We start from the raw sequence: 25,424 nt of genomic DNA on the forward strand, positions 1-25,424 counted from the left end.
CCTCACACTGCCCCTTTTTGCCCACTACTTCCACATTTGCTTGTCTGGGCTAAAACTTAGAAGGGTTGATAGAAGGGAGGCCTAAAGTCACTTTTTTCTTGAAATGCTGCAACTCTGACGGATATCTGGGGGCTCTTTCTTTACCTTTCTTTGCCTTACGTGGGCACAGCCTGCTAGGGAGTGAAGAGGCTGAGCCCTGGAGTGAGAGTGGAGGCGCAGGTTTATGCTGCTTTCCCAGGGTAACTAAGCCTCCTTACTAAGTTAGGTGAAAACAAGGGAGGAAGAGCGATGACTGATTCCGTTGGGGTTTCCCTAAAGCTCTCTACTTTCTATGAGCAATGGTTTTCCTGGGCCACTTGGACTTCATAAACATGCCAGAAGTGATGAGGGGCCCAAAGCCCTGTTTATGGGAGAATGCGTAGGCAGAACGTCGAGAGCCTGTCATTTTCAGTTTACTCCGGACTGGGTATGTCAGTGGATGTCTCAAGCCATGAATTGTGTCAAAAACCTATAGCCAGAGCAGGGGGACAGGGTTTTTATCCACAGAGGCAAAGGCAAAGAGGGTCATGAATTGAATTGTATCTCAGTAGATTCCCTGTTTCACTCACCTTATCCACACTTAAGGGCCATAATAGTGGTTTGAGAAACTGGTACCCAAGGGCTGGCAACACACAGAGGACCACGCTGAGGACAATACTCAGCCACAGTTGTGGCACATTCAGAGTGTTCTTTGCCACACCTGCAAACAATGAGCCAGGAGGGGAAAGGCTGAACCAGAGCATAGAGGAAGGGGCTGTCAGCCAGAACTTAGATACCTCTGCAGTCCAAAGAAGGAAGTTATTGATTTGGTGACAGTTTAGTCTCCTCAGAAATAATATAAATGCAAAAGAATTGCAGTGAGGTCCTTTTTACAGCCAAAGTCACTGTGAATCCACATGCCTTTGTCTCCCTCTAAAGGCTGGGCAGGACAGGAGAGTTGGAGGTTGGTTATAGGAATCATAGAGCGTTGGACTGGACACAAAAGTGGGATAGAGGACTTTTGGAGGGGGGAAATGAATGGCTTGATAGAAGTGGGAGCCAGCTACATCTACATATATACTCTCCCTGTCCTCATCAGAGTGAAGAGGAAAGAAGGGAAATTAATATGGGAGACAATAAGGCAGGATGCCACAGTGAAAAGAATACTGGACTGGGAACCAGGAGACCTAGATTTGAATCATTTAAAATTTAAAAACCTTCAGTCTCTAAAATGGTGCTAATAATTCTTGCTCTGACTACCTCAGAGGATGCTTGTAAAGATCAAATTAGATAAGAAATTAAAAATGTCTTAAAACTCTATAAGGTAAAATATTTCCTCTAGCTAGATTCTGAGTCCTTTTAGGGCAACGGCCATGTCTTGTTCCTATCTATCCCCACGGAGCCTAGCACAGAGTAATAGCTTCTCAGTAAACATTTATTAACCTCCCCCCTCCCCTTGCCACACACTGGACAGAGCCTTACCTAGGAATTGGAAGATATTGGGTAATATTACGCACAAGCCATCATCACTGTACAGGAAGAGTAAGATGCAAAAGTAGAAACCCAGGCTACCCCAGGTGAATAAGTGGTTTATCATCGTCCAGTAGGTTGTCTCCAGGACAATCTGAAAAACACCCTCTTATGTGCAATATTCTATAACCTGGGACCTATCAGCCACTTCCATTCTCCAATTCTATAATAGAGGGTTCTCCCTTCCCACCTTCCCTCCTTGCTTCCCTCCCTCTCTTCCAGACAGTCTCCCCATCCAATGCCCTTACCCCCACCACTACCGTCCACACCTGCATTGTGACCACCCAAAGCAAGGAGGTCTGCACTATCAGGGAGAAGGATTGGTAGTCAGAGATTTCCTTCCCATCACTGCGCACTGAGTTGAAAATGGTACCCATAGGTATAAAGAACAGCACGAAGGAACTGTAGATCCCATGTACTAAACACTTCAAAAATTCCTTCTTGTTGAAATAGAGGTTGAGTTGGCCTGGCTCATACAGCTCTGGGAAGCGTAGGCTCCATGTTTCATTCACATCCTGGAAACACCAGAAGGTAAGGAGGAAGGCTCAGGAAGGTCCCATCTCCATCAGAGTAGAGGCTTCTCCCCACACTGAAACTGCTGCCAGCTGCCTAGGAGCTTCCTCATGGATTACTTGAGAAGTGGGACCAGAGGACAGATCAGTGACCACAGACACTGCTTGAAGTCCTACTCTCTAGGCAAGGATCTAGGTGGTGGAAGAAAGCTAGGAGAAGGTCAAGATGGTGGGAAGGACCTAGAGCAGTGATGGCGAACCTTTTGAGCTCGGCGTGTCAGCATTTTGAAAAACCCTAACTTAACTCTGGTGCCGTGACACATATAGAAATTTTTTGATATTTGCAACCATAGTAAAACAAAGACATTTTTTATATTTTTTTATATATTTAAATGCCATTTAACAAAGAAAAATCAACCAAAAAAATGAGTTCGCGTGTCACCTCTGACAAGCGTGTCATAGGTTCGTCATCACTGACCTAGAGGCACTGAGGATTGGGGACTTTAAGAAAGGAGACAATTAGGATTGGGATAGCTGGAAGGGAGGATTGGATCTTGGGGTGGGGGAGGCAGTTGGGATACGAGTCCCCAGTTTTAAGTGTTCCAGTGGGAGGAGAGGGGGAAGCCAACGGGGACCAGAGAGTTGATTGGAGGTATCCATGTTCTGTGATGCCTCTCACCTTCCCATGGCTACTGGTGACTCAGGTAAGAGGATTCCCTACATGGATGACATTGGATCATCCTCTTCTCCTAAATCTGAAACTCTGGGTAACAAAGCTTGGGGCTTGTTTTGAGAGGTTGTGGATCCCTAGAATTAGACCACTGACGCTAGTTAGGACTGCTGAGTGACCCAACTCATCCCTCTTGCTGCTCTGAGGCTGGCAGCTACGTCATGGAGAATTTTCCTTCCTACCCTGCTGGAGATTGGGAACCATGCTCCCATGATGTCCTCTTTCAGCTACTTTATTTCTCTTTGGAGACTCCTTTTCTATTCCATGTGCCCAGGACTGGAGGTTGAGGTAGAAGAAGAGAGAGAGGGAGGGCACCAGGACCTCCAATGCCCAGGATATTTCTGACAGGGACAGATGGCTCCCTTGGGCTGACTTCCTATAATTCAAAGGTATCATACCCATACTTCCATGCTTAGCCTTCAAGAACCCTCATCTAGGCCTCCCTGCATTGGCTTATCTCCTTATCTCTGTAGGGGTCTCTCCTCTCTTAAAGTCCCTTGCTTTACCTAGTCTTGCCCCAATGACTCTATTTCCTTTCACTACTTTGGTCCATACTCAAATTATTGTACAGCACAATTTCCATGTTACTCTCTACAAAGATAAAATGAACACAAGAAAGCTTGGATTTCTAAAACTGATGATTAATCTGTGTGGAGGAGGATTCTCTACCCCATGATACCTCTCCAGTGATGAGCCCCCTTCCTTGCTCTGGAAATTATTCCATTTACACTTGACTTTGTAGAGCCCAGCTCTTTCTGTCCTCCTCACTCTTGGGAATATTCCTCAAGGGCCCAGGGGCTTCATCTCTGACTAAAGGCTTGCTGCTAGTCTTACCTGGTCAAATAGACTCAAGCCCAAGACAGGGAGGCAGGTGTAGACCAGGTTGTAGAAAGTGATAAACCAGGTATCATAAACTGTCTGGAAGGATACCAAGGAGATTTCTTAGATTCTACTCTTCTCCAAAGTCCCAGCTCCACCTCCCAGGTCACAGGCAGCCCTTTCTCGCCACGCCACGCCCCCCCCCCCCCCCAATTATCCATCACTACACTAATTTAGAGTAGGATTTGAATTTCAGAAATCTGAGATGGCTGACTGCAGTCTCTATTGGTCCTACTCTACCTAGAACTCTGGCTACCAGACTGAGGCAAGGCTATATCAAACTTGTTTGTGGCCAACCTTATGAGGTTGATTTGGACCAACCCTACCATGACCTGCACTGCCTCCTCCCTGCACAGAAAGGATCCAGAGGGTGCTAGGGAATGCTAGTTATACCCCTCAGGAATGTAAACCTTTGGGCTTTTTTCTTTATCTGCTTTATGGCATTCAGTAGCTTCTATAACACTGGACACTTTCTAACATTGGCAAGCAGGATAACCTACTGACTTTCCTTATCTAGGTGCTCCATCCTAGGGCCTAGAGAGGGCTCCTTTCCTTACTAGCCACAAGAGGTCAGCAGCAACACGTACATGCACATACCTACACCTCCCACAAACCAGACCTGCTTTGTTAAACACTGCAGGTACACAAGTCTACTGTCTGCTGACTAGTCCTTTTCTCCTGGAGCCCAAGGCAACAGAGGTAGTAGGGATCTCCCAAGAGAATTATTCTGGAGGTTGTTTCTCTTGGGAATCTTTGAGAAACTCCTGAGTAGAAATGCCAGGTGTAGATGGTGCCTAGCAACAGGCAAAACTACAAGCCCTTGCACATCCACTCCCTTAGCTATTAACCCCTGGAGATGACATCTAGCCTTCAGCTGTGTTTCAGTTTCAGAGCCAGAAAAGTAGCAAAACCAGATGCCATGGCTGACATCAGGACCAGCTGCATGACTAATGACCCCCCCTCTGCTCTGGTGATGACCAATCAGTGGAGACCATGATGCTGAGGAGACACACCTGGAAAGCTGATGAATCTACCTCCAGATAAAAGCCCTCAGGATGGAGGACCAGTGGGGCTCTCTCTGGAGCACACCCAAGCCCTGCCCCTCCCCTCTCCCCCCAGGTGCCCCAAGAGCCCTTCTTTTGTCTCTATAAGTTGATCCTGAACCCATTTCTTCTACGGCTCACTACTGCTACCTCCGAGACGTTCTAAATAAACTGTCTCTTATAGTTTAAAAAAATCATTAGAACAAAAATAGTGTGTGGGTTTTTTTGGAGGGGGTTCTTGGGTTGGGGAAGGAGAAGTAAAGGGAAGCTGTGTTTCCAAGTATGGCTATAGGTGAACACCATAACCAGCCTGCTGGCAAGACCCAGAGGCCTCTTGAGGCTTAGCCTGTTCCATAAAGATTACTTTGAATGCTTAAAAAAATAGGAAGGAAGGAAGAAAAAACTCCCATTACATATGTTTGGAAACTCTAGGTCTCTGTCAGGAAAAAGTTGAAAATATCTTATGGGAGAATTCTGAAGGTAGGAGTCAAGGCCAAATCAGAGCCAGGCCAGATAAATTAGGGCTGGGAAATCTAAGGTGAAGTGTAGGGTTCGGAGATGGGATGGGCATGGGTGAGGAGCTTTACAGATGGACGGCAGCACGTCAGACATTTGGTCTCTGGAGGAGAAAAAGTCTCAGCTGGCTGAAGTGGGGATGACAGAGCAGACCCCGTTTACCAAAGTGGGAAATACCACCTGACCTCCTACCTGTGCAGAGAACCCGTTGTAGAAGGAATACCAGAAGTGCAGCAGAGTGAAGGTGAAGTTTTTGTAAAAGAAGTAGCTGAGAAACTTGCACATGCGATTATAGGACCAGCGGCCGTGGACCAAGAGTAGACGCTGGAGGTAGTGGAACTGGGAGAAGGTGAAGTCGCTGTTGAGCACGGCCTGCATTCCCTCCTGGCCACTGATACCGACCCCAATGTGGGCAGCTGCAAAAGAAGCCCCAGAAGCTTCTCAGTCACAGAAGGTGAAAGTGTAAAAGGCAGGCCGAGGTCGTGTTGTACAAATCCCTTATTTCACATTTGGAAAACAGTTAGACGCAGCTCACAATGGCACTTAGGGGAGCCTTTTCTCCTTAGCGGGCTGCCCCCCAAGTCAGAGAACAGCTCCTTCATCTGCACTGTTTTGGGTGCTGCTACTCAAGAAGGCCTGTCATGTCTGGTTTTAGAAATGGTCTTGGATGGTTTTTGCACCTACTACAGCCATCTGGGCTCTGTCTTACTGTACAGATGTTGAGGTAAACATTTCTTCATATCTCGTGAAGCCACTTAAATCAATTAGAAATGCAGGATGGATGCCAATCTAACACAATATTTAATTATCTGAATTTATCTAAGCAGCTAAAATCCAACTGTTGGGAGGAATAAGTGATCTATTACTTTGTTACTGTTCTTCAGGAAGTCTAAGGTGACTTTTTCTGGATAAAGAAGATAACATGGAAGTTCCTAAAACTTTTTAATTAGTCTGTTGTAGTGTAGGTCAAATTCATTGATTTTTCTGGCACAAAACTATTGCATTGCTTATGGATAATTAAAAACTCTAAGGTCCTAAAAAAACAGATACATTCTAGAAACTGGTGGAGAGAGAAAGAACACTTCCTAGTGGAATATCTGCTAGTGTTTCCTGTACGGAGGGAGGCTGGACTGGAGTACCTCAAGATGTTGTCCATATCTCACAGAACTACAAGCTGCTGGAGGCTAACAACATTCAGCTGAAACTAAAACCAGTTTCAGCCATCTGTTTCTATTGGTCCAAAGTATCAGTGAGTCTGCTATTCTCTTCCAGCCAGAGGAGTCAGGGCAAGCTCTCTAGAACACTGCCTTAGGGCGGAAAAGATTCCTGTGTGGGGCCTCACAGTTAATTCCATGGTTGGGCGGCCTGTCTTCAGCCTAACTTTGCTCAGGCCTAAAGCCTTCAAAAAAGGAACAGATTATGACTTCTGTCCAGGGGTCCTTTCTGTGGGCTTTGATGCCATCTCAGAAAGATAGTGTGGTAGTAGCACAGCCTGTTCTGTGTATATATGCATGGTTTCTTGTGGGAGCTATGTGTATCTATATGTGTATAAGTGTTAAGGAAATGAATCTAAATGTGCATACATACCTCTGGGTATGGGCTGATGTATATATGTGTAAATAAATGGGAATGCAGGTATAGAGGAGCATGAATGTAGTTGAAAAACAGTACCAATGTACAATATATATGATATACAGGAGTGTGAGCCAGTAACACAGTGTCACCCAGATCAGTTTTGCCAATAGGGGAAGGAAAGGGCAAGCCTGGGGGCTCACATGCCTTTGATCATGCTGACGTCATTGGCCCCATCCCCGATGGCCAGTGTCACCACCTTCTTGTACTTCTTCACCAGCTCCACCACCTGGGCCTTCTGAAGGGGTGTCATCCGGCAGCAGATCACCCCCTTGCACATGCATGCTGCTCGCAGCAGTTCCAACTCCAGGTTCCCTTCTAGAGCACAGGCCTGCAGCACCAGGGCACACACACATTTCAGGCTGCCCAAAAAGGTTCTCAGGACAGGACCTTCCTAGGCCCCTCCCCTCCCCTCCATACTCTCCTGTACTACAGAGAGAGGTCAGGCACACCTGTTTCCAAGGTGCTCTACTCCCAAGGGTTCTAGGCACCCTCACATCTGACCCTGCCTCCAGCAGGAAACCAGTCAGGGTCTCACTGGGTCTAATCAGTTGACTGGGCTATAAAGCCAAATTTCTTTTTGGAGGACCTGGTTCTGCGCACTTCCCCCATCCCGCTCAGTGACAGGCCACATCAGGAGTAAAGAATTTGGATAAGGAAGGCATGTGCTCTTGGCTTTCCCCCCTCGTTATTCCTGCCTAGAGAAGGCTTGGGAAAGGTGCTTGTCAGGCAAGGGCACCTGAAAGGAGGGGGAATGGGGTGACTCATGGGTCTTGAAATCTCTGAAGTGGGCTGGACCTAGGAAACAAGTTCCTTGGGGGAAGAGAACAGAGCTGTGGCTCTGTGTTGCCCACCAGACTGTAGCCATGGATGATCAAGCCATAGTTGCCACTGGGCTCCTCCTCAGGTATCCTGAAGGGCATTTTGGGCTTCGTGGCAAGGTAACTGTTTATTGGGTCTGAATCCAGTAGACAATCAGGTTTCATCTTGTACAACGCTGACCTGAAAACCAAGAGGAGTGGTCAGTGTCTGACCTGAAGCCCCACAACTTAGGAAGGAAAATGTGCCCCAGAGTGAAAGTGGGCAAGATGGACATAGAGCCTCTGAAAAGCACCAGCCAGGACGTCCGACTTGAGACCTGCCACTGCCGTAGGTCCCTGACCATTCACACACCACACTCCACCTCCCCACCCTACCCCACACTTCAGCCTCTTGAACCCTAATGCTTAGTCACAAAATTCTCTCAAATATTTTAGGTTTTTTGTTTTTCCCTTCCTCCATTTCTCTTCTATTCCTCCTGGTAGTGTGGGGGTCATACTGGGTGAGGAGGTGGGTGGGAACTCCTGGGAACTCCAGGGACAGGCTGTGGCAGCTCTCTCATCTATACCTGAGTTCTTTTTCAACAGTCTTATCATCCTTGCCTTCCACGTAAAGCAGCCCATCCATTTCATCCTCAAATAGGTTACAGGCATAGGCAATGTTCACAGCAGTCTCTGCAGGGAAGGGGGAACACAGGTCACACTTTCACTAGAACAGGGTGTTTTCACAGTATACAGTTACACAGACACTAACAGTGGGCCACATAGCCCATTTGTCCACATTTGCCATGGATGCAAAGTGCATTTTTCACGAGTCAGTGGAGACCATACTCAAATATACACAGAAGACTGTCTACTTTAGGTAGAGACTTGTGAGTTACTTATTGATAACTAGAATTATTCTGGCTTAGCCTTTTCTACAAAGCCTTCCCGTTTCTTTAAGCAACTGCAGTTTGTATCCACTTCTTCAGGCAATCAGGATACAGAACTGTGCACATTTCTATGCTGGATTTTATGAGAGACTGAGATATTTAGGTTGTAGTCTTTCCTTTACATCAAGAAATCTGAAACTCAGAATAAATTCATACTAAAGAAAAAAATTAAGTCCTGAACCCTGGCTGAAAGTGGTATTAATAGTCAGAGGAGAGTTGCAATTGTCAGAAAAACTTTCTTGGAGAAAGGCTTTGAGGATGAATAAGACTTGTCTAGGGGAAGAAAAACATTTCAAATGGGGAAACAATTCCAACAGAGGCGCTAGAGGAAAATTCGTTTGTTTTGGGACATATTGGAGATAATGGTCGCATTAGGATGGAGATGAAGGATGTGTAGGCAACAGATTATCAAGGTCTGCAGGGCCAGACAGTCGAGTCCAACTACCATGTCGAGCCACTGTAGGGACATGAGCAGAGGAGTAACATCATAAAAGTAGAATGTTTTAGGTTGTTTGCAGGTTCTACTAAAATGAATAAGGGCAAGAAACAGAGACCAGTTCAGAAGTTTTTGCAGAAGTTCAGCCAGCAGGGGACAAAGGCCGAACTAGGGTGGTGATATAGCCAAGAGGATTTTCAGAGGAACTGATGAGACATGGTGAGAGAATGAATCTTTGGAACAACAGAGAGGGTATAGTCAAAGACAACTCTAGAATGTTTAGCTTGTGAGCTCCTGGATGACAGACAGCTGTGTCCTCTGCCTAATACAGCAACTAGCATAAAGTATGTAGTTAGCAAATTGTATGTAAGACTGGAATTGTCCTAATGGACTTGACCTGGGTTATAAGGTATTTTTCAAATAAATGAATAAAAAACAACAACAGGAAGAAATGGCTAAGGTGGATAGGGGACATGATTGGTCAGGTGAGGTACTCCCTTTTACCTTGCTTATCTCCAGTTAAAACCCAGATTTTAATTTTGGCTTTGTTCAGCGTTTTGATGGTCTGAGGTACTTCATCTTGCAGCTTATCTTCTATGGCTGTGGCCCCTAAGAGCTTCGAACAGAGATAGCAACGAGTGAAGAAAAAGGAGAGTCAGCATTTAGTGCTACCCAACAGTTCAGTGGGCACTTCAGCATCCTCTGTAGTGAGCTGGCCCTGTCCTGGCATGAGGAACCCAATACTACAAAACTCAGCACACTCCACCTCTCAACAGATGTAGCTTTTCAACCACACGCTGAAATCAAATTTGGAAACACAGAGTATTAGGGACCAAAGAGGGAAAAGACTTGCCCAAGTCATACATGCTGTGTGCCACTTCTAAACCATTTGTTTCTCAACAGACTTTCACTTCTCCCTGGATTCACAGCATGCTTCCAGGATATTCTGAATTAGCTTGGATTCAGCCTCCAGTCTCCAGAGAGAGCCTGAGCGATTGCTTTGCTGGCAGCCACTCTCAGAGCCCTTGCTCAGTTGGCTGACCGCCATCCCCCGTTGTCTGCCCCTGGCTTCCTCCCACTAACCATCAAGTCTTTTTCGACCTCTTCATAGATACTTGATATTTTACTTTCCCGGTCCTCCAAACAAAAGCAGATTTCACTGTGTTTCCTGAACCAGGCGCGGAAGAACGACTTGTCCAGCTCTCGGTAGGCCACAACGAGGGTGCGGAGGCCTTCACTGGCAAATTCCTGGAAGACACGTATGTGCACTGAGTGGACCTGGGCTGGGTTAGGGCTAAGTCCAGGGAGCGGCAGACTGACGCCACAGGCCCCGTCTGTCTGCAAAATAGGGTTTAATGGTTAGTACCATGGGGCAAGTACCTACCCTAACCAGAAAGCAACTGCCGAGCTTTCTCAGAAAAATGTCTTAGGGATTGGGCCAGCAGTACTAGTAGGGGGTAAAGTTTGAGAATACTGACAGAAAGTTTTAGCTTCTATCTGTAATTAGCTAGTTTGCCGTGTAACCATAGGAAAAACCAAGCCTTCTAGATTTATTTCTTGTAAAATTCAGCCCCTACAGAGAAGTTAATGATGTTTATAATATGAAAATGGAGTAAAAAGAAAAACGTTGTTATAAAAAAAAAACAAAGGTATTTCTATTTTCGACAAGCATACATTCATTTTATTTTCCTGTCTCTGACTTCCTTCATCAAGTATTCAATAAACATCTCAAATAGCACACATATTACGTATTTGTCTATAGCTGGTTGACTCAGCAGTGTTAGTGAGGCCACTGCTGAAGTGTTTCTGGGTGAAATAGCATCTTTTTGCTCCATGGCCACTGAGATATATCCTAACCATAGCTTGCTGTCTTGCAGAAGTATACTCCTGGTCACAAGGAGGGCTGTGTGAGAATGTGGGTGGTGTAGGGTGGGTCAGAAGCAGATTTTGTGTATTGAGAATTGCACATGAATAACAATTCTACACTGTTACAGTGAGCTTCAAAACAATTCACTTTTGCATTATAAGAGCAAAGAGAAATAGAATTTATCATCTTGATATTTTGCTCGTAGTTCTCTGTGTAACTCCGTAGTAGTGCTTGATGTTAGCTATCAGGTGAAATTAACATAAGGCAGTATATGTAAGGAATGCCATCTTTTAAACCTCTGTACTGTTGGCAGGTGAAGCTATGAAACAGAAGTCTGAGAGAAGATCTTAGAAACTTCTTAACAAGGAAAAAATATGGCAGAAACTGATTTTGCATAGGATACTGAGAACAGGAGTTGGCAAGCTTAACAATACACTGACAGGTTATTTTTTTAAAATATGTATTTTTTATTGATTTCAGAGAAAAAGGGAGGGAGGGAGGGAGGAACATCTATGATAAGAGAGAATCATTGATCAGCTGCCTCTTGTACACACCCCACCAGGGATCAAGCCCACAACCTGGGCATGTGCCCTTGACCGGAATTGAATCCAGGACACTTCAGTCCACAGGCCAATGCTCTATCCACTGAGCCAAAATGGCTAGGGCCACTGACAGATAACCCTTCAACAAATAATTTAGCAGCCCATGTCAATGTCAACAGTATTTCTTATTATCCCTTCTGTTTTACTTTTCTCTTCTGGTGGGCAAACTAGGGCTCTGGGGCAAAATCCTGACTGCCACTTATTTTTGTATGGCCTGTTTGCTGATCCCTGTCCTAGAGGTCCTAGAACTATGCTTCTGCATGTGTATGTTTTTACAGCTTAACTCATAGGTTTATCTTCAGTGGTTAATAGATTGTAATGTAGTCAGGCTCCACTATGGGTTTCTGTTAGGTTGGTATAGGAAACAGGTCAAAAGATCTGAAACCATTTTATGACCCCCTCCGAAGCAAGTCTGTGGAAATGCTAAGAAGATAACCTAATTCGTGTGTTCTGGAAGGTTAAAAGATAAGAGTTTTCAGACAAGCCCATAAAAAATACTGTGGCCTCTTGGAACCAGTGTAAGACATAAAAACCAGCCTGTGTGGGATACTTAGCCAACTTTTATTTTTTTTAAATATGTTTTTTATTGCGTTTTAGAGCAAGAGGGAAAGGAGAGGGATACAGAGATAGAAACATTGATGAGAGAGAAACATCATTGATGGGCTGCCTCCTGCACTCCCCCTGACTAGGAATCGAACCAGTGGCTTCTTGGTTCATGAGTCGATGCTCAACCACTGAGCCACACCAGCTGGGCTTAACCAACTTTAAAAACACTTGAGATATAATGTAGATAACATAAAACTCAGTCTTTTGAATTATACAATTCAAGTTTTTTAAAAAAACTTATCCATAAAGTTGTGCAACCATCATTAGAATCTAACCCCAGAACATTTTCATCACCCCCGAAAGAAACCCCATTAGCATCATTCTCATCCCCTTTCCTCCAAAACCCGGCAACCACTAATCTACTTTCTGTCTCTACACATTGCCTATTCTGCACATTTTATATAAATGAAATCATACAACATGTGGCCTTTTGTGACTGGCTTCTTGCACCATGCTTTCAAGGTTCATTCACGTTGTAGCATGTATGAGTATGTCATTCCCCACCGCCTCCTTTTTGAAAATCCTCATATGAGGACATATATATTGATTTTAGAGGGAGAGGAAGGAAAAGAGAGAGAAACAATGTAAGAGAAAGATCAATTGGTTGCCTCCTGTATGTACCCTGACTAGGCTCAAACCTGCAACATTTCAGTGTATGGGACAATGCTCCAACGGAGAGTCACAATGGCCAGGGCTATGTCATTTCTTTTTGTGCCTAAATAATTCATTGTATTTTCACCACATTTTGTTTATCCACTCATCCTCTGATGGGCATTTGGGTTGTTTCTACTTTTTTGCTATTGTGAATAATGCTGCTATGAACATCTGTGTATAAGTTTCTGTTTGGATGTATACTTTTATTTCTCTTGGAAGTATGCCTAGCAGTGGAATTGCTGGATCATATAATAACCCAACACCTAATATTATCAAGAACTTCCAGACTGTTTTCCAAAATGGCTCCATTATTTTATATTCCCATAAGCAATGTGTGAAGGTTAAAATTTCTCTATGTTCATGTCAATACTTATTATTGTCTGGTCATCTTTGTTATTTCACCTACCCCAGTGATGGTTTTGATTTGCATTTTTTTGATGGCTAATGACACTAAATATCTTTCATGTGCTTATTGGCCATTTTTTCTGACTTCTGACTATGTGTTAATATAGAGTCAAGCCAAAATGGTCTAAATAGCATTTTCTCTAATATATTGCCTCTTTAAAATATTTTTTTCTGATTTACCTTTTCCTCATCCCATTCCCTCTGCTATTCCCCCAACCCTCTATATATCCAGGTAGAAGGGTAGAAACCCCAGAGAATATGGATCTAGTTTTCCTTTCTAGTGCCAGCACACTGGAACCACTCTCTGATATATCTCAAATCCAAGAGGGTGGATGTGGAGTGGAGTAGGTAGAGGGGAGGTAGCCTTGGGGAGTCTAATTCTGTAGTCAACAGAGGATGGTATCAAACAGTCCCCTAAACAGCTCAGGCCTAGTGCTTTCTGCTCCATATCCTAAAAACAATCAGATCTCATCATGGCTGGTGGGATGGGGCCTCCCACACCAGCAGACCTATTCTGAAGCAAATTCTAGGTCTGACCATGAGACCTCCAAAGCCAGGAATTAGAACTATTCTGATTGTGGTAATGGTCCCACCGACATAATCTTGTTATGCTCCTGGGATCCTGTGCCATCCATCTCCTTGACAATGTGGTCAGTGAGAATCCCACAGATTGAGGTAGTTTTTATTCTTCCATCAATTAAAGAGACACAGACACTAATATACACCCATATAGAAACACAACAGAGGGACACATGTGGATACATATCCAGGTACACAGAACCACCCTCAGCTTCCCTCCCCTACAACCTACACACTTACATCTAAATGTTCCATGGTCACATCTCTGAGGGGTGTACAGGATGGAAGAAGCAGCTGACAAAGGATGGTGTCTGCTCCCTTGCAGAACAACATTATCCGATCGTCAGGTGTCTTCACTAAGAATAAGCAAATCAAGCAAAGTAACCATATAGGCCCACTGTGAGAAGAACTTGTCTGGGCCACTGAGGGATAGCAGGGTAAGTGATGTGGTGAAGGCTGGTGAGAATGAGAGAGCACTTTATGGAACCAGTTCTTCCATGGGTTAAATATCACCTGTGGAAGACTGATGCAGATGCACATTTAGCTTCCCAAGTCTGAGTTCCACACTAAGGCTCACACCTAGTAATGACCAAGGATGAAGAATGACCCGAACTAATTGAGCAAAAGAAAGTATAAATTTCCCCTATATTTCTGCCCCCATCTCTTACTCCAAGTCCAGTCTTTATGGATTTATTCTCTGTTTTTATCTTAGTTTTAAGGGTTTTTTACAAGGCATTACTCAGGAACACTAAAGAAGGGCCCTTGTATATGGTAGCAAGCCCCCTTTGTGTTTAAATATAAAGATATGTAACAGAGAAAGTGGAAATGGCTATGCCTTAGTATTTGAGGCATAGTACCTGTGAGAAGGCATGTGGGTGGGAGAAAACACGTATGTGTAAAGAGAGACTCAATGTGTAAAAGTATATGAATGACAAATGAGGAGAGAGGACCTACTGGGAGGGCCACCTACCAATAACAGACATCCTCTTGCGCACATTGCTGAAGTCCAAAATAGCCAGCAGGTGGTAGATTATGGTTTTTCCCATTTCGACTACCGTGATTGTCTCAGGCGAACGGGAACGCAACACAAAGCCAAAGTTCCTGGCAGCAGTAACCAAGGCACCTTCATCTGGGGACTGAGCCTGGTATACCAGCTCACCTGGCAGGAGAGAAGAGAGCAGCCAAAGCCCAGAGAGGTGCAACTGAAGTCCACCCACAAGTAACACTGTCTTCCAAATGGTTTACATAAAGATGGCGCCCAAGAGGGGACATTTTTCTTTAAAAATTCCTCATAGTTTGGCCCTAAAAGGCCAGGCTGTATAGAACAAGTCAAATTGTTTTCTTTCCAATATTTTCAACTCATTTCACAGACCTGAATTAGTATTACAGAGGTACATGGTACATGCAACGTATACAGATGAACAAAGACATAGGTAGTTATTTTCCATCTTTAGTGGATAAAGATGGCCTAGGGGGCTTGTTAAAAATGCAAGTTCCTTGACCTACCCAAACTTACTAATCCAGAATCACAAAATCTCAGAGAAGGACCCAAGAAATAGAATTTTCAACAGATCTCCTGAGTTTCATGCAGATGGTGCCGCATAAAGTGCTCCTACATAAGACTGGCCAAACTTTAAATAAATACTGTTAGCGGGTAATAATATTGATGGTTTAATAAACAATTTAAAAATATATATGAATGAGTATTGTCATCTTTGAAACTCTCACCTTGGGAAGCTAAATGACTTACTTTGTCCAATTAGTCTTTCAATCTGATATTACTCAAGATATTTCTTGAGTTCCTCTTTTAGTTCCTCTTTCACTACAACCTGAGATATATTTTGGATTACTTATCTTCTGAAGGACAATTTAATTTTTAAAAACAGTTATTCATAATCAGTCTTATACTTGTGAATGAGGTAGGTGGGGAGTATAATTTCAGGTCAGCCATAAGGTATATCTATGGGACAATAAGACTATTTTCTAGTGTATTTCCTTGTCATTCAAGGTATAGTAAACAAAGTCCAAATATGCTTCAAGCAATAGCAGCTTTTGGAATGTGAGACCTGGAGAGGTGGGGTGGGAGCTCATGGGGTCAGGAGATGTGAAATTTGGGTTCCTATCTCATCTCTGCCATTCTTATAGGGTTTTAGAAAAGTCCTTTAATTTCTTTTAGCTTCAGTTTCCTTGAAAACTAGGTTCATTTTTCATTTTCTGCTTACCTCAGAGGGCTGTTGTAAAGATTGTAGGAGATCATATAAATGAAAACAATTTCTAAAACTGTAAAGTAATCAAGTAGAAGTATTATATAAAGAGTATATTAACTTTAAAGGATGTGATTTATTCAGTTGCTTAAGTTCTTTTTTGTTAAGAAAAAAGTCTTCTTTTTTTAAAAATATATTTTATTGATTTTTTACAGAGAGGAAGGGAGATAGAAATATCGATGAGAGAGAAACATCGATCAGCTGCCTCCTGCATATCTCCTACTGGGGATGTGCCCACAACCCAGGTACATGCCCTTGACCGGAATCGAACCTGGGACCTTTCAGTCCGCAGGCCGAAGCTCTATCCACTGAGCCAAACTGGTTAGGGTGACACCTTTAAATTATGAAGTAACAAAAGGACAATTCTATTCACCTTTCAGGAAGTCTTGTCAGAGACAGTGGGACTGATCTTGGGGACAATTCAGATGGACTCTATGACAGAATATCACATATTCTCAAGATCAGAAGCTCCCTAGTCTGACCCCTATCCAATGATTGAATCTTCTTTAAGACCAAGAGATTGTTTTCTACTTGAATATCTCCAGTGACTAAGAGCTCACTACTTATCTTGACTATCCATTCCATTGCTGGGTAAGACTTCCTATTAGAAAGTTCTTTCTTAGCCCTGACTGGTATTGCTTAGTGGTCAGAGCATTGGTCTGTGCATTGTACGGTCATGGGTTCAATCCCTGACCCCGGTCGGGGTGCATGTAAATGGTAATTAATTGATGTGTCTCTCTCGCCTCTCTCTCTCTCTCTCTCTCCCCCTTCCCTCCCACTCTCTTTTAAAAGCAATGGAAAGGAGAGAACCAAGATGGCGGCATAGGTAAACACCGGAAATTGCTGCCTCCCACAACAAATTCAAAAATACAACTAAAAGACAAAACGGACATCATCCAGAACCACAGGAAGGCTGGCTGAGTGGAAATTCTACAACTAGAAGGAAAGAGAAAAGCACACTGAGACTCAGAGGAGGTGCGGAAGTGCAGAGATACGGAGGCACACACAGCAAGGGCTGGCAACTGAGGATGCGGCTGTCTTTTTGAATCGGGAGGGAGTCTCAAGCCCCCGACTGCTCTGAACTCCAGTTCCGGGTGCCTCTCTGGGGACCTAGACTCATATGGGGAGAAAATGGACTGTCTGGCAGCAGGCAGAACTCAGAACTCGAGGGCGGCTTTCTCTCAAAGGTGCTTGCAGCGATTACCCGGACACTGAGATGCCGGGCCTCTTAGGGCAGGGCTGAGGATCAGCCATAGCAGCTTGCTCCGCCCTGTTGATTCCCTGAGACCCTGCCCCACCCAAGCTGCTGCAGAGGCTTTTGCATATGAATGCCATGGCCCTTTGCAATCTGAAAATTACCTAACAAACTGCAGCTGGGCCAGACAGACCCAGAACTTCCAAGAGAAGGCCCAAGGCCCCACAGCAGCTTGCATTGCTTCACAGCTGGGCCTCATTTGGGCACCTCCAAACCCCGAACAAGGAAGGGGAATCTGCAGATCTCCTCGTAGCTCCTGCTGGGTAGCCTCAGGTAGAGGCTAAATTAGCACCTCCTTAGATCCAAGAGCCAGTGTACCCAGTGGTCAGAGTGGGACCATCCAGATTACAACTCCTCATATCCATAAGGGACACACTCAGGGGGCAGACTCAGTGAGCACCAAAGCCCCACTGAAGCAAGTCTTGTCTCATAAGGGTGTCTTCAGCACAGAAGTTCTCCCACTGCAGACACAGCTGATTCTCACAGCCAATTGGCCTGGAGGTCAATTCCTCCCAGTGATACCTACAACAATCAAGGCTTAACTACAACAAGACTGTGCACAAAGCCCACAAGGGGGTGCACCAAGAGTGTCCACCTCAGGTAATTGGGGAGGCTGAGCCACTGGGCCCTATAGGACACCTAGCACACGAAGCCACTCTACCAACACAGGGAAGCATAAAAAATGTGGAGACAAAGAAACAGGTCACAAATGACAGAAATGGAGGAAAGCAAACTACTGGATATAGAGTTCAAAACCACACTTTTAAAGTTTTTCAAGAACTTTCTAGAAACCGCTGATAAATTTAGTAAGACCCTCAAAAAGAGTGGTGAGACCACCGATAAATGTAGTGAGACCCTCAAGAAATCTAGTGAGACCCTCGAGGTTATGAAAAAGGACCAACTAGAAATTAAGCATACACTGACTGAAATAAAGGGTATTATGCAGAGTTCCAACAGCAGACTAGAGGATCGCAAGAATCAAGTCAAAGATTTGAAATACGAAGAAGCAAAAAACACCCAACCGGAAAAGCAAAAAGAAAAAAGAATCCAAAAATATGAAGGTAGTGTAAGGAGCCTCTGGGACAGCTTCAAGCGTACCAACATCCGAATTAGCTTCAAGCGTACCAACATCCAGAAGAAGAGAGAGAACAAGATATTGAAAACCTATTTGAAGAAATAATGACAGAAAACTTCCCCTACCTGGTGAAAGAAATAGACTTACAAGTCCAGGAAGCACAGAGAACCCCAAACAAAAGGAATCCAAAGAGGACCACACCAAGACACATCATCATTAAAATGCCAAAAGCAAAAGACAAAGAGAGAATCCTAAAAGCAGCAAGAGAAAGAAAGTCAATTACCTACAAGGGAATACCCATACGACTGTCAGCTGATTTCTCAACAGAAACTTTGCAGGCCAGAAGGGAGTGGCAAGAAATATTCAAAGTGATGAATACCAAGAACCTACAACCATGATTACTTTATCCAGCAAACCTATCATTCAGAATTGAAGGTCAGATAAAGAGCTTCACAGATAAGGAAAAGCTAAAGGAGTTCATCACCACCAAACCAGTATTATATGAAATGCTGAAAGGTATCCTTTAAGAAGAGGAAGAAGAGCCGAAACTGGTTTGGCTCAGTGGACAGAGCGTCGGCCTGCAGACTGAAAGGTCCCAGGTTTGATTCCGGTCAAGGGCATGTACCTGGGTTGCGGGCACATCCCCAGTAGGAGATGTGCAGGAGGCAGCTGATCGATGTTTCTCTCTCATCGATGTTTCTAACTCTCTATCTCTCTCCCTTCCTCTCTGTAAAAAAATCAATAAAATATATTTAAAAAATATTTTAAAAAAAGAAGAGGAAGAAGAAGAAAAAGGTAAAGATACAAATAATGAACAACAAATACACATCTATCAACAAGTGAATCTAAAAATCAAGTGAATTAATAATCTGATGAACAGAATAAACTGGTGATTATAATAGAATCAGGGGCATAGAAAGGGAGTGGACTGACTATTCTTGGGGGGTAAGGGGTGTGGGGGATGCGGGAAGAGACTGGACAAAAATCATGCACCTATGGGTGAGGACAGTGGGGGGGGGTGAAGGTGGAGGGCGGGGTGGGAACTGGGTGGAGGGGAGTTATGGAGGGAAAAAAGAGGAGCAACTGTAATAATCTGAACAATAAAGATTTAATTTAAAAAAAAATAAAAGCAATGGAAAAAATATCTTCAGGGGAGGTCTAAAAATAATAATAATAAACATTAAAAAAGAAAGTTCTTTCTTAGACTAAGAAAGATAACGAACCACCCCCACCTCCAACCAGCCTAGACTCTATTACATATTCTCAGTTCATGAGGCCTTGGGCCCCTTCTCACCTTCCACTTTCTCCTCTGCCATGACAGTATGACACAATGCGAGTGAGCGGAAAAACAAGTGCACCCAAGGATCTCCCCTTTTTACTGCATCCACCAACGTCTTGTCATAAAATGAAAACTTAGGATCAGCCAGTTCGTTGTAGCTGAAGCTGACCTTTTCTGTTTTCTGGAACACATAAGCCAGAACAAACTTCTCAGCAGCAGCTTGACACTTTGTAAAAGGTCAATTTGGGAGCAATTTCTGTAACGTGATAAGAATGCTTAGGAAGATGGGAAGAGAAAAGCAAGATAAATGGAGGAGACCCTGTGCTGGTTCCTAAGGCCTTTTTAGCTCTGACCTGGACCACCCATTCATTTGGGCCAGGAAGATTCATCCCACAGGAGACAAGCTGAGCACTGCTTGGCAGACCCTTCTTACTCCCTTTCTCCCCCAGCTACCCCGAATGATCAATGGCCAGCTTCAGTTTCTACTCTTCCAAGTCCCAAATCCATGATAGTCAAACCTGAGGACAGGAGGGGATAACTGTGCACTATTAGTAAATGGTATCTGGAAAAAGTGTTGTCTGTGGCTGTCCTCTGCCTGACTTGGGGAGCTGGGAATAGAACTGAGTTCTGATATCACTATGGTATCAGGTCAGTGATATCACTGTGTTACATTATCCTGATTTAACTCCACAAGGGCGCTAGAGAAGAATACTGCAAGATAGAGGCAAGCCTGCATTGCAAGGACTCCAGTACATACCACTTGTTTCAGATTTCATTTTAAACCATTTTACTTGACTTGCCAGCATACCTGACTCCTTTCTGCTTCTAACCCACATGGTCCTTGACTTTGCTTCAGTCTTTGGACTTAATATTAATTACCATTTTCCTGGCTATGACCTTGGTTCCTATAGATAGACATGCCTCTCATTCTCCATTTCAGCGAGGCTGCTGGTAGCCACCTTGGGTAAACATTTTTTTTTTCCTGGTTTAATTTGACCCTGAGGCTCTTTCATCTCCTGGAGTGTGATATTAACAGATTTCTCCAGTCCATACTAGAACTCTCAAGGATATTTCTCCAGTTCTTTGTAGTTGTGGTACTACTTGGGCTGGGATCCAATATGTCAAGTACAGACAGACACAGTTGTCCTGCTGATGCTATGTTGGGGTAAGGGGAGTTTGTAGTGAGCTATATGGGCTTTTTTTCTATATCCCATATAGAAAGAGTTTTGTCATTGCAGTAAGGAAATATGGTCAGGTCCAATGCCAAGCCCTAGACCTGGCCAACCACAGTTATAAACTCTGGGAAGTTTGTGGGTTCAGTAATTTAAGATAAATCATTATATAGCATCTTCTGAGGCTTTTCTAGAATTGGGTTCTTGTACTGGCACATTCTTTAAAATTAGAAGCTGGTGAGTGATGAGAGATAAACTGAAGAGGCAGGCATGAGGCTGACCTGCATTAGTACGTGAACAGGCAGTTCACAAAATAACTTTAAATGGGCAATAAACTGATCGGGAAGGAGAATAAACATAAAAATGGTTCAACCTGATTAGTAATCAAAGAAAGGTAAATTAAATGAGATATCATTTCTCACCAATTAAATTTCTAAATATTAAAACACTGTTAATAGCCAGTATTGACAAAGATAGGGGGGAAAAGGAATTTTCATATATTATATTTTTATTATATTTTGATGTAATCTATCTGAAGGGCAATATGGTAATATTAAAATGTGGCTACCCTTTGATCAACCAATTTCACTTCTAAGACTTTATTCCAATGACATATTTATCAGAAGAGGAGACAAAAATGTGTGCATCGGGTGTTTACCACAATGCTATTTATAATAGCAAAACAAAATGGAATAAAAATAGGTCTTGTTAAATCAAGGTATATCAATACAATTGGATACAACACTCATTCAAAATGACGATGCAGACTTTAATGACGTGGAAAGAGGACCACAATATAGTGTTAAGTGAATAGAAAGAGGCTGAAAATAGCCTGTATGCTATGATCTTTTCTCCTTTCCTCCCTTTCTCTCTTTCTTCTTATCTATCTATCTATCATATCTATCTATCATATCTAGATTTATATATATGTGTATACATAGGAAAGCATATGTTACATTGGTTACCTAAACTGGATTAAATGATCTTAACTTTCTTCTTCAGAGATTTCTGTATTGTTTGAAATTTTTTTAAATTGAGCAAAGATTTTTTTTTAACAGAAATACCGCCCCCCCATAAAGCCATTTTCATTTTAAAACACAAACCCAAATCTCCTCAAATAAACATAGGTCATTTATATAATGCTTTCTAATATTATGGGGCCAATAAAAGCTTTAATATTTCAGGGACTAAGGGACTCCCAACTTGTGTTAAGATGCTATTGTATATCAAGGCCTCACTCAGTTCCCATATGCATTGTCACAGGGAACTGTAATCACTCACCTCAGAGATTTCCACCTTCTGTCCAAACCTGTCATAGACAGCACCTGTTAGCAAGTAAAAAGAGCAGAGACTTGACAAGGGTTTTAAATAACAGTTTAATGGGTTTTTTTTTGTGGTAAAATATATATAACATAAAATATGCCATTTTAAACACTTTTAGTGTACAATTCAGTGGCATTAATTACATTCATAATGTTGTGCAACAATCACCATTATATATACAAAACTTTTCCAGCATCCTACACAGAATCTCCCCATTCCTCCCCATTCCCAGACCTAGGTAACTTCTAATGTACTTTCTATAAATTTGCCTATTCTATATATTACAAAGAATCATACAATATTTCCTTTTGTGTCTGGCTTATTTCATTCAGCATAACGTTTTAAAGACCATCCATGTTGTACCATGTGTCAGAACTTCATTACCTTTTTTTATTGTTGACTTTACTTTTTATGACTAACATTCCCTTGTATGGATATACCACAATTTGTTTTCCATTCATCTGTTTATGCACACAGGAGTTGTTTCTACTATTGGGCTATTATGCATAGTACTGTAATGAACACTAACATATATCTATCTGGTTGAATTCTGTTTTCAATTTTTGGAGGTATATACCTAGGAATGAAGTGACTGGGTTATATGGTAATTTAAAGGAGGATTTTTAAAAGCTTTTTTCTTTTGATTCTATCATCCTAGACTTGCAGTCAAGCTGCCTGGAATCCACTCAGGCCACCTAGTCCTCAGTGCTACAGGAAGCTTCCTTCCTCAAGCCAACAGTAAGAAGAAGGTATCTGCTTGGGTCCCAACTCTTCTTCCTTAAATGAGAGTGAGGTGAGGCTGGAAGTTAGTCACTGGATCTATGAGAGACTTCATACCTCAGGAAGCCCTCCAATCAGAAAAGTTACCTAGGAGAGATTTGAAAATAGAACTAGAATGTTTAGGATCTAGGTCAGTCGATAGTACAGACAGAATGGGGGTGGGAGACGTTCTGAGGCCAAGCACAGAAACACCCATGATCCTTTTCAACCTTATCTAGTATATGGTATGGTCTTACAATAAGCCAGAGAATAAGATCCTCACCCAAATCAATTCATCCAAAAATAAACCTTGTCTGAGAGGGGTAATAAGAAATATTAGAGTGCTAGCTTTCTTTTAAATTTAAAAATTTTAATTATTTTTTAGTTGAGGAGAAATTCATGTAACACACAAAGAATCATTTCAAAGTGTACAATTCAGGGGCATTTAGTGCATTCACAATATCGTGCACCTACCACATCTCTCTAGTTTCAGATTTTTTTCATCATCCCAGAAGACATCACATGGGCTCTAGCTTTTTAGATGTGATTGCCGATCTCTGCTAGTTAGTGCACTGGGCATGAATGTCACATAAAAACAAGCTTATGATTAAGGCATGAAATAAATGAGGAATGGGGCATGGAAGATACTGAGCAAACTCTGACTACACTTTGATGGCTTCTCTCAAGATTGTTTATTGGCCTAAGGGAAAATCCAGAGATTAGCAGCTTCAATAATATGCTGATTTCTCTATCTGATTTAATATGAGAGTGAACTAACATTCCAAGAAATCAGAAATTCCTTGGGATAGAGAATAAGTTTGTATATCTTGATATTTCCAATGTCTAACATGATGGTTTGCATCTACAAGGTACTAATTAAATACTTTTGAATAGAACTGAATGGGCTAAGTGATCTTTACATTTTATCTAGTGAATAGAGAAGGCTATGAGAATAAGAGGCAAATGTGAATTTAGAGCTTGATTATTCTTGAAAACAATCTGTAAAGTAGTTCTCTAGGACTCAGGAAAAACAAGAAGACATGCATACCATATAGTCTCCCATGGATGGAACACTTGTTGAAAACCATGATGTTCCTAGTCAGGGTCCCTGTTTTGTCTGAGAACACATATTTGACCTGGCCGAGCTCCTCATTAAGAGTGGTGGTACAAGCCTGTGCTGGTGTGTTCTTTGGTGCATAAAACATCTTCTGATCGCAGTTGATATAGAAACTGTTGCCCAATCTTATTATCTCAACACTAAGGAGAAAGCAAGAAAAGAAGGGTCCTGGATCAGAATAGGACAAACAAATACATTATCCTGGTTTCCTTACTAGTCCTGTGGTAGGCCAGGGCCAGCATCTGAAAATCATATCAGAGCATTTTCCTTGGGAATTTACAATCAATCTTGGATCACAGGACCCTTGCCACCAGCCAACCCATTGTAATTCTGACTTTGACCATTATTACACAAGGCATTACCATCTGGATCCAGAGATACTTGATTACTTTTGCTGGGAATTTCCCTTTTCACTCTTTCTTCTTCCAAAACATACCTAGAAAAAGTCACAAATTTTGAACTTCTGCAGTCATGCAAGGCCTGCAAGAGCTAATTTATAGAAGGCTTAGGCTTCATTAGATGACTATTGCTGCTGTCATGTAAACCCATTGATGAGGGAGAGAGAGAAACTTGACACTCAGAGCTTTGTTGTTCAGAAGAAGGAGGGAAGGATCAATGAAAATTGGAAACAGGAGAAACCAAGATGGCGGCATAGGTAAACACCGGAAATTGCTGCCTCCCACAACAAATTCAAAAATACAACTAAAAGACAAAACAGACATCATCCAGAACTACAGGAAGGCTGGCTGAGTGGAAATTCTACAACTAGAAGGAAAGAGAAAAGCACACTGAGACTCAGAGGAGGTGCAGTGTGGAAGTAAAGTGCAGAGGTACGGAGGCACACGCAGAAAGGGCTGGCAGCTGAGGACGCGGTTGTCTTTTTCAATTGGGAGGGAGTCTCAAGCTCCCAACTGCTCTGAACTCCAGTTCCGGGAGGAGAGGCTAGACCAGCCATGGGCAAACTACGGCCCGCGGGCCGGATCCGGCCCGTTTGAAATGAATAAAACTATTGAAATAAAAAGACCGTACCCTTTTATGTAATGATGTTTACTTTGAATTTATATTAGTTCACACAAACACTCCATCCATGCTTTTGTTCTGGCCCTCCGGTCCAGTTTAAGAACCCATTGTGGCCCTCGAGTCAAAAAGTTTGCCCACCCCTGGGCTAGACTGTCTGGCATTGGTCGGACCTCGAGGGCAGCTTTCTCAGAGGTGCTTGCAGTGAATACCGGGACACTGAGAAGCGGGGCCTCTTAGGGCAGGACTGAGGAGCAGCCATAGATGCTTGCTCTGCCCTGTTGATCCCCTGGGACCCCACCCCACCCAAGCTGTGTGCCGGCTTTTGCATATGAAAGGCCTGGCCCTTTAAATCTGAAAATTACCTAACCAACTGCAGCTGGCCCAAGGCCCCACAGCAGCTT

The 25,424-nt window shown here is 43.1% G+C and overlaps 1 protein-coding gene across 1 annotated transcript in view; it reads right to left on the reverse strand.

The window, feature by feature from the left end:
- Positions 1-322: 322 nt before the first annotated feature.
- The window catches only part of LOC102442280 (phospholipid-transporting ATPase FetA-like), a 77,306-nt gene continuing 52,204 nt past the window's right edge, over positions 323-25,424 (reverse strand). The window contains exons 15-29 of the mRNA XM_023762469.1: positions 23,935-24,143; positions 22,086-22,129; positions 19,648-19,813; positions 14,730-14,918; positions 14,000-14,115; positions 10,130-10,294; positions 9,551-9,662; positions 8,248-8,353; positions 7,715-7,862; positions 7,008-7,191; positions 5,421-5,644; positions 3,625-3,708; positions 1,922-2,063; positions 609-739; positions 323-508 (exon numbers count right to left, since the gene is read on the reverse strand). Of these exons, the coding sequence (XP_023618237.1) occupies positions 323-508; positions 609-739; positions 1,922-2,063; positions 3,625-3,708; positions 5,421-5,644; positions 7,008-7,191; positions 7,715-7,862; positions 8,248-8,353; positions 9,551-9,662; positions 10,130-10,294; positions 14,000-14,115; positions 14,730-14,918; positions 19,648-19,813; positions 22,086-22,129; positions 23,935-24,143 (2,206 nt within the window). The remainder of the gene's footprint in view (positions 509-608; positions 740-1,921; positions 2,064-3,624; positions 3,709-5,420; positions 5,645-7,007; positions 7,192-7,714; positions 7,863-8,247; positions 8,354-9,550; positions 9,663-10,129; positions 10,295-13,999; positions 14,116-14,729; positions 14,919-19,647; positions 19,814-22,085; positions 22,130-23,934; positions 24,144-25,424) is intronic.

The sequence above is a fragment of the Myotis lucifugus genome, unplaced genomic scaffold, assembly GCF_000147115.1.
Source record: "Myotis lucifugus unplaced genomic scaffold, Myoluc2.0 scaffold_246, whole genome shotgun sequence".
NCBI classification, from domain to species: domain Eukaryota; kingdom Metazoa; phylum Chordata; class Mammalia; order Chiroptera; family Vespertilionidae; genus Myotis; species Myotis lucifugus.